Raw genomic sequence first — 17,999 nt, 5'->3', positions numbered from 1 at the left:
AAACAAAATAATGAGTTGCAGGTATCTGTAAGTGACTTGTTTTTATTTAATCCATACAATATCACACACACACATATATATGTATATATAGTTTAGTTTATACAGACATGTATAATAGTTTATAATTTGTTGATATTATTTTCATAAGTATATATACACAACTTAGAATTAATAAATTTACTAATTATTAAATAGAAAATTTTGGTAGAAGATTCATAAATTAATTAAAATTGTTAGTACGAATAGTTGAGTTTAATGACTTTGATAATATATGGCGTAATGGAAAATATAAAGGAATCTGCAGCTTCTCTTCCAATTTTCGGATTTTTACCATGTCAAATCACATTTCAATTCCTTTTGACGGATTGATTGTTGCTATTTCTTTGCTATTTCTTCTGATAAGTTAAGGGAATAATAGATTCACTGATTGATATAATTGATTGATTTTGTGCTACGAAACAGATACTGTCAAGAATTGTATAAGTCAACTGAATTAAAGGAATAAATTATATGATGGTCAACATCATGAATTTTGGAATAAAACGTCATTTATTCTCTATATTGCTCTGCAATTACATTGAGCTTCTTAAATAAGGGTTGATATATAAGAAAATATATTTCTACAGAAATATATATATATATATATACTAGCAAAAGTACCCGTCGTTGACTGGGTTCAAAAACAGCCTACAGAAAATGGACTCCGATTTATGAAAGTATGATAGGTTATGAAAAGGAAGGGTTGTAAAGAGATAGCTTCGAATTTGGGGGTATCAAAACCAAAGCAAAATATGATGAAAGTAAAAATAAAATAGATAACCCCCATAATTTATTATATCATACCTGTTCACACTGAATCACTTATCACAATATTCTGTGGATCTATATTAAAAAACCTTATTAAACTTTGTGACATATTTCCATTCTATGGAGGTCAGGCGCGAACGAACACCCCCATAATTTTATTATACTATATTTCTTCAAACTGAAACAATTATCAAAGTATACTTACGCAGATAGATATGAAAAGTCTTTATTAAAGTTTGTGCTTATTTCCATTCTATGGAGGCCAGGCGCGAACGCAGACCCCATAATTTTATTATACCATCCCTATTTAAGTTAAAACATACTTATCAAAGTATTATTATGTACATCTATATCAAAAACACTTGTAAACGTTTTTTTTTAATTTTTTATTTCCATACTTTGTGGACCAGGCGCGTACACAGACCCCACAATTTTAATGAATCATCATTATACCAGATCAAACATACCAATACCTGTGTCTCGATACATCTATCATTATATGTGATCAGTTTTCTATAATAGTCAATTATATAGGAGCCTATTCGTGCCCAGACACACACAGACGTTCAGTTTTATATTTATATATATATATATATATATATATATTATACATAAAAATATACACACACTACTAGACACTATCCTTAAGTGTCTAAGATCTCTGTACAAGGGTTTGCCAGGACAGCCTGGCATGAGGATAATTTTCCCTAGAAGTAAACCCTGACTAAATATTCAAATTCACATAGTATTTGTAGCCCAAATAAGATCACACTAACTTTTACAAGAAATGGTGCACCTTCTCCAAGTGATGTTACCTCAAGTAACAGCATGAAGCCGGATACTCCACCAGAGTAGATGAATTCTTGTCCTGGAATCCAGTAAGACAAAGAGACCACAACGAAAGAAATGTCATAACATATTTAAATGGTCAATTGGATAGAGGAAAATTATGCTCTCAACTTCATTATTAACTTAGCTTTTGAGATGTAAAGGAATATTTGAATATCAAGTGTTAGCCCAAGAAGGAACTTAATTTCTGAGAACTTTGAAGTAAAATGAAACAAAAAATAATTTGTCATATTTAAAAAATAACTGTATATAACCCCACCGCCACCACTCATACAAAGGCAAGTTTGCGGTTTGCGATGAGGTCTTGCAGTGTTTATATGCCCAGGTTGTTAGTAACAAAGAAACAAACCTGGTTTTAATAAAAAGTATTTTTCTTTATTATCTATTGAATACGTGTACAGTTTAGTCAAGACATTAAAAAATGAAAATATCGAAAAAAAAATTTAAATTGTATGTATCCGTTATAGAACGAAGTTCTCCGGAAAAAAATTTCACTTAATTTCATCAAATAGTTTTTTTTTTTTTACAGCGGAAAAACATGTTTTTATGAGAGCGCGTTGAAGGCGGCCATTTTGGATTTATAAGAAAAATATTGTTTGAATTTTAGAAATAACAAAGGGAAATAACTCCAGTTAAAGCACTGACACCCCTTCCCATCTTTAATACTAGCTAAATCGAACATTTTGCTCGGTATCATAAATTGTTTTTTCGCTGTAAAAAAACAAAAAAAAAAAAAAAAAAAAAAAACTACTCGATGAAATTAAGTGAAATATTTTTTCAAAGAACTTCGTTCCATAATGGATACATACAATTTAAACTTTTTTCAATATTTTCATTTTTTAAGGTTTTGACTAAACTGTACAAGTGCCATCTATTGTTTACAAAGTTCTTCATATATCTGGTGATTTAGTAATCAGACAACTGCATTTTAAGGTTAAAAAAGCTGATCTATATATTAATACAATAGCGTGTTATTGTGTCTCATGCTTACATCTTTTTTCTTCCGAATAACTGTCGTTTAATTCTTATGACATTTCATTTCTTGTAATAAATAACTTTACTAAGAATTCTTCATAAGTTTTGGTTTTAGTTTCCATTATAGCTGAAGGAACTCAAGTTATATATACAGGGTGTCCAAAAAGCCACTCAAAAATGAACAGACAAATTTAAAGAAAACCCTTCAGTGACTTATTGGACACACATTGTATATATACATGTTTTTTTTTTTCTTCATAAGTTTCGATTTCAGTTCAATGCATCCAAGTCATATGGATATATTTTTTTTATTTTTGAAATCACAACTTTATAATATATAAGGATCGATATGAAATTGACTATAATAATATATATATGAAATCTGCATAAATTAAAATATCATATTTAAGCATAGCTTATGACCGAGCTATGCCAGGCGTCTCTGCTAGCTTAGATAAATACTTTTGCAGTTTTAACAAAAGAGCTACAATAATATTAGGGTGTCTCCATTTATGCTGAACATCCACAGATGATATTACAGGCAATGTAGACTGGATCCTTGAAAAATTTAATTATGATTGGAGCTAATTAGAATTTCTAAACAAGCCAACAAACTTTTTATTTTATAAGAATATTTTTTTTTTTTTTTTTTTTTTTACTAAACATTAACGTGCCTCGCTTTAATATTTCTGATTTGATTTCAAACTCCTAGGCCACATGATTAAACCAACCAATCAGATATCTTCTCACATATCAGGACACAGCTTAAAATCTTGTCACTGATACTTAACCTGACAAACTGTATAGATACTAGTGTTGGGACGATTAATCTGAATCAAGACTTTTTGGAGAATCGGTATTGGAAAAATTGTGCTTATTTTTCGATGCCAAAACAATTCCTTCAATTATTATTTTTTTTATATTTGATTATATTTAAAACAAAAATATTCAACTGCTGGTAGAATTATTGATTTAAACTTCCAGTAAAACTAAAATCTATAGATTACCCTCTCACAATGCTTGAGAAAATATATGCACATTTAAGGTGTGTTCTTAAAGTAATTGGGACAAAATAACCATTTTATAGTTAAATATTAACAGATTTATTAAAAATCGGAATCAGTAATTGTATCGGAATCGAGAAAAATATTTTAATCGTCCCATCACTAATAGATACATAACTTTAAGGACATTACTATTATGTACAATAATTTTTATTCTTCTTGTTGTGTACTTTATATTAAACCCTCACCTGTATTCTCTGAACTTCATTTTGAATGGCTTGGATTATTCCCTCGTCCAACACCTCACAACCAACTTTTTGTGGTTTGATTTGTGTGCAAGGAAGAGTCTTCAAAAATCCAATCACATCTTGCAACGTGTCACTACAAGAGAAAAAAAAATGAAAAAAAAAAAAAAAAAAAAAATGCTTTTATTCAATTTTTTTTTTTTTTTTACTAAAGAATCAAGGATCACCTGATAACATTAATGAGATTGATGGATTGTTAAAGTAAAGAAAAGTCTGTATGATGTATGCACCCGTGACGAAACAAGAATATATTCCAAAGAATCACTTGAATTTATCAAGTAGTTTTATTTTTTAATAAGAAAATGAAATTTTATGAGTAACATAAGAGTGGCTGTCTTATCCGCCATTTCGAAAAAAATTTTAAAAAAATAAATAAAAATAAAGGGAGATAACTCATTACTTCATACTAGAAGTATGTTGTAATGCCTACAAATTCCCATTAATCGCTTAAAAATTATTTTCTTTATAAAAATAAAACATGATTATTGGAATATGATAGTTTCATTTTGCATGGGTACGTACATGTAGATTTTTCTTTTTTTTTTTTTTTTTTATTAATATGGGGTAATTTTGGATAAGAACCAAACATTTAATTATTTAGTGTTATAAAGGGAAATAACCGAAAAGCAAAGAGTTATCTCCCCTTGCTGGGAAGGTGGGAGGATTTTTCAAGATGGCTGACACAGCAGTTCACATAATCTGTTGCTCTAACGTTTTAGTATTTTTCTGTTTAAAAAAATAAATAATTTGGTGCCAAAACAATGTCTTCTTGTAATTCTCACATTTAATAATTCTGTGGCGACATAACACTTAGGAACACAGTTTATGAGAAGTATTTGTTGATATTGCATTTGAAAGTGACCATGTTGTCGCCTGCAGGGATACAGTCCCATGATAATGTTATTAAAAAAATAAAATTACTGCAGCCATTTTTTATTTTAAGACTGTTACAATTTGCTTATTGATATTTAGTACATAAAAATAATCAATATTTGTGCATAATTCTCTTTCAAACATGCTATACTGATATTAAAATGATACAACTAGTACATTTTTTTTCAGTTCTTATTTAGAATTAAACCTAATTGAAAAAACAAAACAGAGGAAACTTAATGGTGTACGTAATCATCATAGAACGAAAACGTCATATTTCCAAAATAATGTAGATTGATGAAGTTTTTCTATTGTTTTTTTTTTTTTTAGTAAGAAAATCAAATTTTATGAGAAAACGAGATGGATCAGCCATGTTTTAGAATGTTTTAAAAATCAAGGGAGACAATTCGACTACCGAGATTTTTTGTTTTAATCAGCCTTGTAATGGATGCAAAATATTAATTGCTAAAAATCGTAAAATCTGATTTACTTAGTTAAAAAAATAAAAAATTTTTGATCAATTTATGCGATTTTTGGAATACAATATTTTCTTTGTGATGGATACATACAGATTTTTATAGATTTGTTTTTTAATTAGGTTGAATTCTAGATAAGAACCATTTTTTTTATCCAAAACTACTGATCAAATTGATTTGAGGCACCCAAAATGGGCAACAACCAAAGAGACACATTTTGCTAAAAAAAAAAAAAAAAAAATAGTTTTACTTACAAAAACGTTTTATCCTATACACACTTTTAATCAAATGAATATTTTATGGATATTTTTATTAGGAAAAAAATAAGCCTTTTCTTATTATAAACAGCAGAGAACTCACATCGATACCAGGATTTAGCCGTTCAAATAAAAATTATGCTTTTTTTTTCAGGATTTAAAAAAGTAGAAAACTCGCATCCCTAAGTAAATGGATCACTGTCAAGCAATATTCAAAATATTTAGAAAGTGAAAGAATTGATACGAACCTTTGATTTAAAAACACGTCCGCTTCAAAATAAATATCATTTCCCGTGTGGTCTTGGTGAGAAATGTATTCCCACACAGCAGGAAATCTGAAACAAACAATATTTTGTTTATAGACTACATATTTATACGTCTTCGTTTTCTTTTTTTTAAATTTGGTGTGGATGGTAGATATTGAACAAAAAAATAATTTTTAAAATTTAATAGATGGTTCATACCATTTTAAAATATAAGTTTCCATCTACAATGATATTTTGTTCGAAATATTCACTCCAAATTACATATAAGCAAATAACAAACCACCTCTATCTATTCCTTTTATCTGCATAACTTAGGTTTAATATAACTAGGTTGTAATTTTAAAAACTAATAGCTTAAATTACCTCCCTTGAAAATTAATGAACATATTTTAAAAGTTATAGTAATTTATCCATTTTTTTTTAAAAATTAAATCACCTTAATTACAGCTAATATTAAGAAAACTATTTCACATATATAGGAAAATAAGACAAAATTATACATGAATAAAACCATTAATTTATTATAAGCTGTTTAAAAACAGTTGCACAAATTAGGCATACAAAGTTGTGTTTGGGTCTTTGCTGTCTACTAGTATTTAAAAAAAAAATTGTATTATTGATTTAAATCATTAAGCTGTTTTATTTAATTATCAGAATTCTTGTGAGAAGAGTAATTTGTACATTTTATTTATTTGTGGGCTATTATCGTCATACTTGTTGCTTCACAACGTTTCGGCCAACTATTCCTCTGGCCTTTGTCAGGTTGTTAACCACGGCAGGATGAGACAGCTGACTCTTTAACAGCATTCTTATCCCGTTGCGGTTAACAACCTGACAAAGACCAGAGGAATAGTTGGCCGAAACGCTGTGAAGCAACAACTATAAAGATGACGATAATAAATAAAGCTGTTTTGTTGCTAATAATATATATATTATATTAGCTATGGAATGAATGTACGAGTGTGACACTTGTGATGTAAAGAAAATAGTTTTTTGCGACATAACAGAAACATTTCTATGAAAGTATATTAAAATGAAAAAAAGAATATAGATAGATTTCTATGAGTCATTCTGTTTATAATTGTTTATTTTTGAAAAAAAAACCCCAAAAAACCTTACAACCGTTGAATTATAAGTGGTTTGCCATACTTATATGTAAATGTGCACTGAACAGATACCATAATACTTCAAGTTAAATTCAAATTTTGATATATCTTTTTTAAATGAAATTGTTAGTTGAAAGTACAGAATAGTTGAAAACACTCTCCCTATGTTAAGTTACATTTTCATTTTCTATTTGAAAATGAAAATAAAATATAACTTTTTTTCATTTATTTTAAACAATCATTTATGACCCATTGGGTCAAATATATAATTTATATATTGATAATAAGGTCAATAAAACTAATTAAGACAATGCGGAAATGAACAATGTAAAAAAAAAAAAAAAAAAAAAAAAAAAAAAGCAGAAAGTATTAACAATTGTTTATTTTTGGATAATTTAAACGCAAAAAAAAAATAACTGGGATGCTGAAAACGTACACAGTAAAACAATATGTTTTATTGTCATGTTGATTATTTATTTGTAACGCAAATTAAAAAAAAAACATTTTTGGGGTTATTTATGTTAGTAGTGTAGAAGAAAATGTATGAATGTTTTCTAAAAATGGTGTATTAAAAATGGAAAATAAATTAAACAAAAAAGGAAGGTGCTGAGTAAATCGCCGTTGTAAAATGCTCTTATGGTTGTCAACGGGTTAAAGTAGATTTATTTTTAAGAAAATTGCGTTAAAATAACTTAAACGTAATACGGAAATGAACAATGTAAAAAAAAAAAGCAGAAAATATTAATTGTTTATTTGGATAATTTAAACGCGAAAAAACAAAACAAAAAAACAATTGGGATGCTGAAAACGTACACAGTAAAACAATGTTTTATTGTTGTGTTGATTATTTATTTTTAACATATTTTCTGGATTATTTATTTATATAGAAGAAAATATATTAATGTTTTTAAGAAAGGTGTAATTAAAAAATAGAGAATAAATTAATATTTCAGTGCACAGGTCAAATTCAGCAAAAGTAACAATTTGTGTTTATTTGTTTATGCTGTTATGTTTATGTATGCATCCACAACCGGAAGTCATAAACTGGATGTGGGGTTACAACACCCGTTACAAGGTCATTTGAGTTTTATAATTATATAGATTTTGTTGTATGATTTAATTTGCTATAACTTATTGCTCTTTTTAATATCAAATGGAATGATGTAACAAACGTCATAAAACAAGAATTATCTTCCTTGTAGCATGATACAAACAGATTTCTTTCTTTGAATTCGCTATAACTTACTGCTCCCCCCCCTTTTTTTTTAAAATATAAATAAAATCAAATATAATGATTTTATATCAAGTTGTTTTGAAATGATATGAATGATATTTAATAACTAGCTATATCCCAGGAATGAAGCATCCTTGAGAAAAAGACCAGTCAATAAAATTTAGAAATAATGTTTAAATTAAAATTGTCACAGTAAAATTTTTGCGTTAAAAACATTTTTAAAATAATTCAGAAAATAGTAAGTTTCCACTGGTGAATTATACTTACATTTTAGTTAAGGTTGTAGATTGTGTGTTAGAAGCATCGATTAACATTTAAAGTGAATATGTATTATATACGTTAGAAAGCCAAATCATTCTGACATTTCAAAGCAACACCGCTAAGAACAACAGTGCAGACTTTCTTTTAATGACTTTATCAAACTCAACAGTATGGCAAGAAAGAAAAAAAGAAAGAAAATGTACAAACTTCTGAAGATGAAGTATTACTTCGAAATATATTAATGTTAAACAAATATTGTTTATCCACATAAAATTGCGTCATGATTTGGCTTTTAAACATATATAATACATATGTATTCATTTTAAACTTAAATTTTAATTAGTCAAATTCATTTTTCTTTTATATTCGAAATTACTGATCCATTTAATTCAAGACCTATGTGAGAATAATATCTAAGATAAAAACTAATTTGAATAATCCAAATTATCAATGCTCATCTCAAAAAATTAACATAACAGAAATACAAAGGTAATTTATAGAAGGCAATACAGTGCAGATGTGCTTTTGAAGTTTCTACTTTTTATTAATATAATTCCTCCATAATAGAAAACAAAAAGAAAAGAAAAATCTGTATCGTATGCCAAAAATCACATGAATTGATCAAGTAGTTTTATTTTTAAATAAGAAAATCAAATTTTATGGTCAAACAAACAGCAACGATATCACAACATCTTGAAAACAAGGGAGATAACTCCAAATAATTTAAACTTGCAAAATTTTAGGAAGACATTTTTAACATGAGGACATTGAAAAAACTCAAATTCACATAAAAAATAATGGCGAACCTAAAGATTCCGGCCCCTTACCCCTCTATTTTTGTCTTCTTTTCAACGGATTATTATTGAAAGGCCACAAGTCTAACAAATTATAGAAAAAAAATAAATAAAAAAAATTAATATTTACATATTTGTAGGAGGTGTTCAGTTTCTAATGCAACATTCTATTAAATCAATCACCCATTTTCGAAGGCCAAATTTTGAAAATTTAGCCTTTTTAAAAGTAGTTTTGCCTTTTTGGATTTCACTTTTTAAAATAATCTTTAAAAGACTAAACTGCTTAAAAAGAACTAAATTCGTGAAATTTGTCTTAAAAACATTGTGTGGTACTAAAATAGATGATCAATTTACTAGAATGTTGCGTTAGAAACTGAGCACCCCCCCCCCATAAATATTTACTTCATTTATTTTTTTTTTTTTGATAATTTGGTAAGCTAGTGTACATTCAATAATAATCAGTCGAAAAATTGAAAAAAGATGAAAATAATAAAAAAAAAAATATGGAGGGGGGGGCAGATATTTCAAGTTCATCAAAATAATTATAAAAATTAAAACTACTTGATCAATTCATATGATTTTTAGAATATAATATTTTCTTTTTGGTCACACATATGTACATCATAGAGATTTAAAGAAAAATTTTTATATAAGCGAAATTCTGCACACGCACCAATTCTTTTTCAATCTTAATTGCCACCAAAACTTATTCTGCTGTTATGTATTAATTTGCTTCATTTTTTATTTACTTGTTAAACATTGTTATATTGCCTTCTATAATTTTACTTGATGTACACACTAAACAATGCTTCAAGCAAACTACATTAACTTATAATAAAAAAAATGTTTTTTTTTAAAAAAAGAGTTACTGTTTTGTTTTGTTTTTAACTGGAAACACTTGTTTCCACATCTTTTTGTTACATTTTTAATAGCAAAACAATATATGAATATTTATTTATAGGTGAAATATTATAGCGCCTACCGTTTCAGATATTCCATGACAGCATCCACAGCTTTATCAGAATACATCCAGCCATCCTCCGTGCGCTTAGTATAGCCTGGCACTTCTTCATTTCGTTTGGAGAACTTTAAGTTCAGCCCAATGTTGCTTTTCTGATCCGTGGGATTTTCTCTGGATCCCCGTTGCACAAATACAGTGCCTGTCATCCGAGAAAGGAAATGGGTGTTGATTCCTAAACGTTGACACGCGATGTATGCAGGCATGTATCTTTTCTTGAAAGACTGAAATTAATTTTTTTTTAAATAAAAGTTATTGGTTTCATGTAAAAATGCAGTTTTAAATTGAAAGCAAATTCATTGAAAATGTATTTATTGTCAGACTTCTTTAAGCATCTCTTATCTATTGCTAATAGCGATTACCAAATGCATGCTCCCCGACATTTTTAGCATTATATAATATTGATACAAACTATTTAATAAATGTACATTGAGGCACTATATCTCTATATAATTATGAAACTCTGTGGACATTCCTTGCTAGAATCTTTTCTTCAACGATTGGGTGATTCTATCTTTGACAAAAAGAAATGACAGGTGAACTTACACACACACAATCTTGTCTTCATTGATCGGGCGATTCCATCATTTAAAAAAGGGATGACAGGTGAATTTATATATATATATATATATATATATATATACATATATATATATATTAGCAGTTCCGCCCGGCTTTGCTCAGGCCTTATGTACTGTTCATAAGGTTATGTGCATATGTATATATTAAAACATGTGAATATGTAAAGTAATGCCTTTCTGTATAATAGTCTTCCTTAACTACCATAGAGAAAAGACAGACAGACATTTTCACTTTTTTTATATATATATATATATATATATATATATATATATATATATATATATATATATATAGATAGATGCAATATATAGCAATGATTTAAAAAGTATTAAAAAACAAAAAAGACTCATGTGCCACCACCGAGAATCGAAACCAAAACGTTCAGCTCATGATTTATTTTACCTCTGCGCAATGACTGGGCTATGAAAAAATGTTTACTGCAAGACTAAAAATTAAAACATGAACCAATAGCAACTACGTTATGTGTCCGTAATGCTGGCGTTCGACCTTCACCTGGCAAATTTCATTTTTTTTTAATTTTTCACACCGATTTTTCCAAGCTAAAACTCAAATATAAAGTTTTGCATGGATTCAAATACCTTATATATGAAGTTTCATGTCTGTAGACCAAAAACACGAGGAGTTTGGTAGGCAAAATTTGTTAAACAAAATATATACGTATACATAAATTCATATGGAAACAATTTTGTGTTTACTATAAACTTTTTACGCAAATATTATGCAAGTATAAATCATGTAGAACATCTGCATTAATATAATTACACGTAACAGTTAACTAAAGATGATCATCCCATTAGAAAACCAAAGCAACTAATAGGGAATTAATTAAAATGAATGTTTAAAAGAATATGCAAATTAGCTAGATATTTTGCTAGTGAATGCAATTCCACAACCCATATATAAGAAAATTGTATTTTCTTTTTAAATAAATAGAAAAGTGTTTTTAATATGAATATCAATACACACAAAAGAAAAACGAATTTATAGGAGTATATATATATATATATATATATATATATATATAAATAAATAATTTAGGAATTTAAAATTTGTGATTTGAAAAAGTTAAAATTTCAAATATAGAAATTTTATTGTATACAAAACAAAGAATACAGTGTAGTAAAATATATTTCCTTAACCCATGAGTTTTCAATGTTTATACATTTCCTCGGAGGAAAATATTATAAAAAGGTTTGCACCTGATTTGCTATAGGTAATAAACATGGAAAATTAAATGTTTTTAAAATTTTTAAATCATATATACATATATATATATATATGCCTATGGGCATGGCTCAGAAGTTAAGGAATGAGGGTGGAGAGTTGCAGATTTTGGTTTAGATTCTAGCTGATGGATCCCAATTCATACATATATGGGGTAGAACAATAAAATTGTCGCCCTAGAAAAGCCGACATGATTCCATTTCAGTTTGATGGAAACCAGTTTTCTTTTTTTTTTTCAAACCATCTACTAGTTGGCCAGTTGTGTACAAATCCCAAGAGCGATAGGAGCCTTCTATCATGTCTGAAAGTGACACAATGTTCAATGAGTGAGGTCAGAGATGCACCGCTGTACAACTTATGCTCTCTATTGATCCAAGTTATGACAACAGGACCATTGCCAGCACCCTCAAAATGCAAATGAAGTTTCTGGCCACGGTTATGGTCTTTGTGTGGTTTCAAATGAGGGCCACATCACGCCACATCACATCTTCGAAGTCGGCTTGAAAGTCAACACCAAAGTGTACCTGGATGTGCTGAGTGTGGTGATGCGCTGGTGCAATCAGGTTGCCGCTGACAGACTGAGTGAGGACTCGGCACCGGCCCACAAATCCAAAGAGATCCAGACTTATCTTCAGAAGGAGTGCTACGACTTTGTACTCTTCTCTAACTGGTCCCTCCTCCGATGACTACTTCGTTTGGTCATATGACCAACATGACCTCCCACAAAACGAAAACCAGCCTGATCATCAATGCCATCTGCCGAGCTCCCATCAGCACTTGTGGAAGAGGCATGCTCCTGGTTCCAACCCGTATTGAGGTGGTGATTGAGGCTAAAGATGGCTACATTGAATAGATGTCAGCTCTATTACATAATCAAGTTACCTGAATTGATTTTTTCAATAAAAGTTTTAAAATAAAGCTGTAGTGTTGTTTTCTTTAGGGCCACCCTCTATTTTGTTAGCTTTGATCTCAGTACTATATATTGGTTCGATATAATAATCCATAGAGAATTGTCTCTGTAATAATAAATATGTAAGCTGTATGAATTAAAATATCATATTTAAGCATATTTTATAACCAGGCATTGCCAGGCGGCCTGCTAGTATATCTATATATACATTTATAAAATTGAGTTTTTTGTCACACTGACATTGATATTAAAGGCCTACATTTTCTATTTAAAAATTATTAAAACAAATTTTTTAATATACTTAGTTATGAATTTGCAAGCAACTTCATAAAGGTTAACTAATTTGCATATTCCTTTGAAAAACGAATTTCATTAATTATTTTTTTATATGGTTCCTTATTGGATGATTGACTTCATTTAATGATTGCGCTCAGTTCTACTCAAGCCTATTTTCTAAATTGTGCGTGATTGCGTAGAATTTAGGATAAAACAGTTATAGCAAACGCATAGATACAAAAGTGACCTCTACCAAACTCCTGTCTGAATATTTGGTCTACAGATGTGAAACTCGATATATAGGGGATTTGGACTTGTGGAAGAATTTCGATTTTTGTTTTAACTTGTAAAAATAGCTGTTAAGAGGTCAAAATTAAAAAAAACAAAAAACAGTTGACCTTGGCAGGAGTAAATTCATTAACCTCTGAGCATGCATGCTTATACATTTTTAGCTTGAAGCTGCATAATTTTTAGCCTTTTTTTTTATCCACTTGGCAATAGCTCAGATGGTAACAGAGGTTGAAGTGCTAAATAACGACTAAGGTTGGAGCATTGAATGTTTTGGTTTCGATCCTAGCTAATGGCACCAAAGTCACTTTTTTTTTTTTTTTAAATAACTTTTGAAATCATTACTATATATATATTGGGTACAATATAATAATCAATACAGAATTTGCTGTATAATATGAATTAAAATATATTTAAGTATATTTTATGACTGAGCAACACCAAGCGGCCTGCTAGTATATATATATATATATATATATATATATATATATATATACTATATTTTTAGCCTTTTTTTTATCCACTTGGCAATAGCTCAGATGGTAACAGAGGTTGAAGTGCTAAATAACGACTAAGGTTGGAGCATTGAATGTTTTGGTTTCGATCCCAGCTAATGGCACCAAAGTCACTTTTTTTTTTTTTTTTAAAATAACTTTTGAAATCATTACTATATATATTGGGTACAAGGCTAAAAATAATGTATATATATATATATATATATATATATATATATATATATATATAAATAAAAGTTACATTGTCTGTATGTGAGAAATAGTCCATGATATATAGAGGATTTGGACCTCCAGACCAAATTTGATTTGTTTTTTTTTTAGCTATTAAAAATAGTTACCAAGTGGTTAAAATTGGAACTTGGCCGGCATAAGTCAACTAAACATGTTATTTTTAATATGTGCGCAAATATACATTTAGATCTTTAACAACATTTTTTTTTACAGTTTTTATATGCGTATGAAAGATCAGATGGTTATGAATAAGGCTGGAAAGCTACATGTTTTGATTTTGAGTTCAGCTGATGAGACCCAAGTCATATTTAATCAATAAAGAATTAGCTCTATAATAAGTATAAAATCTACATAAATTAAAATATTCTATTTAAGCGTATGTTACGACCAAGCCACGCCAGGTGGCCACTACTATATATTGGGTACAATACAATAATCAATACAGAATTGACTCTATAATAATAATGTGAAATCTGCATAAATTAAAATACCATATTTAAGCATATTTTATGACCTGACAACGCCGATCAGCCTGCTTATATATATATATATATATATATATATACATTTTAAATCATGAAACTATCACATCATGTCAAAGCTATAATTATTTTTTCATGGTAATGCTATAAGAATTAGTTATAAGAAAATCTAAATAGCTCAGTTCATAACATCTCAGACTGAATATCTCAATGTTTCAGTTTCTGGTAGTGGCATCCACTTTATTTCATGTTGGGAATCTATTAATACAAATTCAATATTCTCCATTTCTAAAGAAAGTTGAGATATTCATTTAAAAAAAAATGATACTGATGAACAGACATGCACACAGAAAACGTCTCTTATACTGAGTAGATTTGGTATCTGTCTGAAGCAAAGAGTATATTATCACTTCTATTATATACCAAAGCTCAATTCAAGGGGTAGTAGGAGCAGTATAGTATTGTTGTCACGAGACAATCCTCTACGATATTACTGGCTCCTTTAGAAGATGGTTGTGGAGGATATGTTCATTCATCAAAAAATGATCCTTCCAAGTATTTTGGGGTAGTGTAGTATCTAAAACTCTTCTCCCAAGGATTATCTCTTCCTCAGAGGGGTAAGGGGGCATATTTGTTCTCTTAAGAGACAATATGCTTCCCAATTAGTTTCATTGTTTCAAAATGGCAATATTTTCATGTAGTGAGAGAGAGAGAGAGAGAGAGAGAGAGAGAGAGAGAAAATTTGCAGAGCTTGTTGTTTTAAGGCTTATTTCATTACATTAATCCATATTTATCATGCCTTATCATTCGAATGCTTCCCCAGAGGTTGCCCAAAAACAAAGACGAGAATTCCATTATCTTTGAATATGTGATATCATGATTTCCCATTTTCAAAGTAGGACTTTAAAAGCCAGGATCAATGTCTTGATCTCTTCTAACCTCTCTCTACAGTACCTTTCTTTTTTTTATACAAATCACTCCAAACAAGACATGAAGCCACATGATGTAAGGATCCCTCCCCACCATTGTTTTTTAATACTACTTAAAGATCAAAAACTAGCCAATGATTAGTGTTAGATGGATAGATTCCAACACAAACAGCAATTCTTACCTCTTTGTCAGAGCATAGCTAATGGAAGCCGAGCACTAAAGGACAAAATATGGAAAGTAAGAGTAACACACCTAATAAAAATAAACTCCAGCCAGATTAACTTTCTACTCTTCTGACATAACCCTTATCCTCGAGTGGCCTTTTGGCCTTGATAAGTGGTGACTCCCTTGTTAAAAAAAATGTACTAATATATTCAGTAGTCAACCTACCCACATTAATATTTGACACATGTTCATATTATACATTGCAAGATCTTTATTTTTAATAGTTAATGTGTGATTATTGATTTTTTTTTTTTTTTTTTTTTTTTTACATAGGCATCACCACTTAACAAGGCCCAGAGGCCACTCGAGATAAGAGTTAAAGAGTGTACAGTAGTAAGATTGGACAATATAGTAATCGTTAGTAATGGAAATTCGGTAAATTTGTTAACTTAAGTGGAACGGCTCATCAAGAACTTGCTTACATTGGACTTGAAGACAACCATATTGCAGTCAGCTGGAAAGCAGGAAAATGGAAGACAAGTCCACGGGTATGCAGTTCTAAGAAAGAAGCTTTGTTCATGGAATCTACGTTTAGGTTTAGGCACAGATAAAGAGTGGGGGGGGGGAATTAGTGATAGTGTTTTCAGATAGACAAGTGTTTCTTGTGAAAGTTTGGCGAGGGGGGGGGCATAGATTGGAGCTCAGTCGAGCACTCGCCATGAGATACCCAAAAGCGTATAAATAAATTAATAAATGTTTGAAACAATTTTGTTTACCTGTTGGTTGTGAATGATTTTTTCAAGGTTTGGTTCATGAGGAATATTTATGTTCACGTGTACTTTTGTTGTGATTGCTTTTTCTATGTGAAAAACCTGCAACAATAAAAATACATAGAATGAAAACAGGCTACAGTTGGAAATTCAAAAAACGCTACCTACTTTGATAAAAGTCACTTAAAGAAGGTCAAAGAGTAGAATCTATTGTGGAGATAACTAAACGGAGTCCAAAATATGTCATTAATGTAAATAACAATACTTTATCTCAGAAATATAAAATACGAGGGGTGTTTCCAAAAGTAATGTTTCCTATTTTTTTATGCCAAAATGGATTGCATTATTATGACAGAACTTATGCACTCATGACCTAAAAGTTTCATCTCTCATTTCTCTGTTGCAGATATTGACAGTGTGAGAGTCTAAGAAACCAACCACTGTCACGGACATGCGTCAGAAGCAGAGATGTATTACTGAATTCCTCGCAAAAGTACATTGACAACAGTGGTGACTAAGAAAAATAAATCCTGGAGCACAAAAAGGTAGCTCATTTTAATGGTATCACTCCTTTCTTTGTAGCTCTTTAACTTTTTGAGGTAAAAAAAAAAAAAGAAAAGAAAAAAGGGCTTTACTTTCAGAATGCCCCTCATATATATAATTCAATGTTTGTGTGCTCTTTATAGAAAGAAAGATTAGAGAATATTAAAAATCTAAAAATATATTCTCATATAAAATTTAGCAAAGAAGACAAAGTATTTAAAAATCTCTAAGTGCACTCCTAAGTGGGCTATAAGTGCACAACCCTTTGAAAATCTCTACTATTATATAAAAGGAACTTTGTGTGTGTGAGTTCATTCCCTATAGACTCAACAATGGCTGGGTCAATTTTTATAAGTTTCACACAAATGTACTTTATGTATTTAGCAGTGTTCTTAGATAGGTTTTGTATCAGAATGTCTCTGATAAGTATTGATAATCGAAAAAATGTGATGAAAGAAGGAACAGGCAATTTTTACCAAACTTAACTTATACAGCTTAACATCACAAGTGGATTTGCAAAGTTTTATTACCACACAAGCAGAAAGTCCAGCATATAAAAACAATAGTATGATTGATTTGATATGACAGGGTTGCATTCCAAATGAATGTTTTTGTTTAAAGCACAATTTAACTATGATACTTGATTTTTTTCATTTTAAACTTAAATTCAAGCCATTATAACCACACAAGCAGAAAGACCAAAAAAATTACCAGTAAGTTTTTGATATGACAGGGAACGTTAGAAATAAATGTTTCTGTTTAGAGCACAATTGAAATGTGGTACTTGAAGTTTGCTTTTTAAACTTTAATTCCAGCCTTTATATATAAAAATAATTT

The 17,999-nt window shown here is 29.4% G+C and overlaps 1 protein-coding gene across 2 annotated transcripts in view; it reads right to left on the bottom strand.

Moving 5' to 3' along the window:
* The window catches only part of LOC145297600 (5'-3' exoribonuclease 1-like), a 194,008-nt gene that overhangs the window by 63,284 nt on the left and 112,725 nt on the right, over window positions 1-17,999 (bottom strand). For both annotated transcript variants that reach the window (XM_080143661.1, XM_080143669.1), the window contains exons 25-28: window positions 16,626-16,721; window positions 10,190-10,449; window positions 5,795-5,881; window positions 3,884-4,016 (exon numbers count right to left, since the gene is read on the bottom strand). In XM_080143661.1, coding sequence (XP_079999787.1) covers window positions 3,884-4,016; window positions 5,795-5,881; window positions 10,190-10,449; window positions 16,626-16,721 — 576 coding nt within the window. The remainder of the gene's footprint in view (window positions 1-3,883; window positions 4,017-5,794; window positions 5,882-10,189; window positions 10,450-16,625; window positions 16,722-17,999) is intronic.

This window comes from Euprymna scolopes, chromosome 2, assembly GCF_053919585.1.
Source record: "Euprymna scolopes isolate OS-2025 chromosome 2, ASM5391958v1, whole genome shotgun sequence".
NCBI lineage: Eukaryota > Metazoa > Mollusca > Cephalopoda > Sepiida > Sepiolidae > Euprymna > Euprymna scolopes.
Note: the sequence above shows the minus strand (reverse complement) of the source record. Positions and strands in the feature narration are given on the sequence as shown.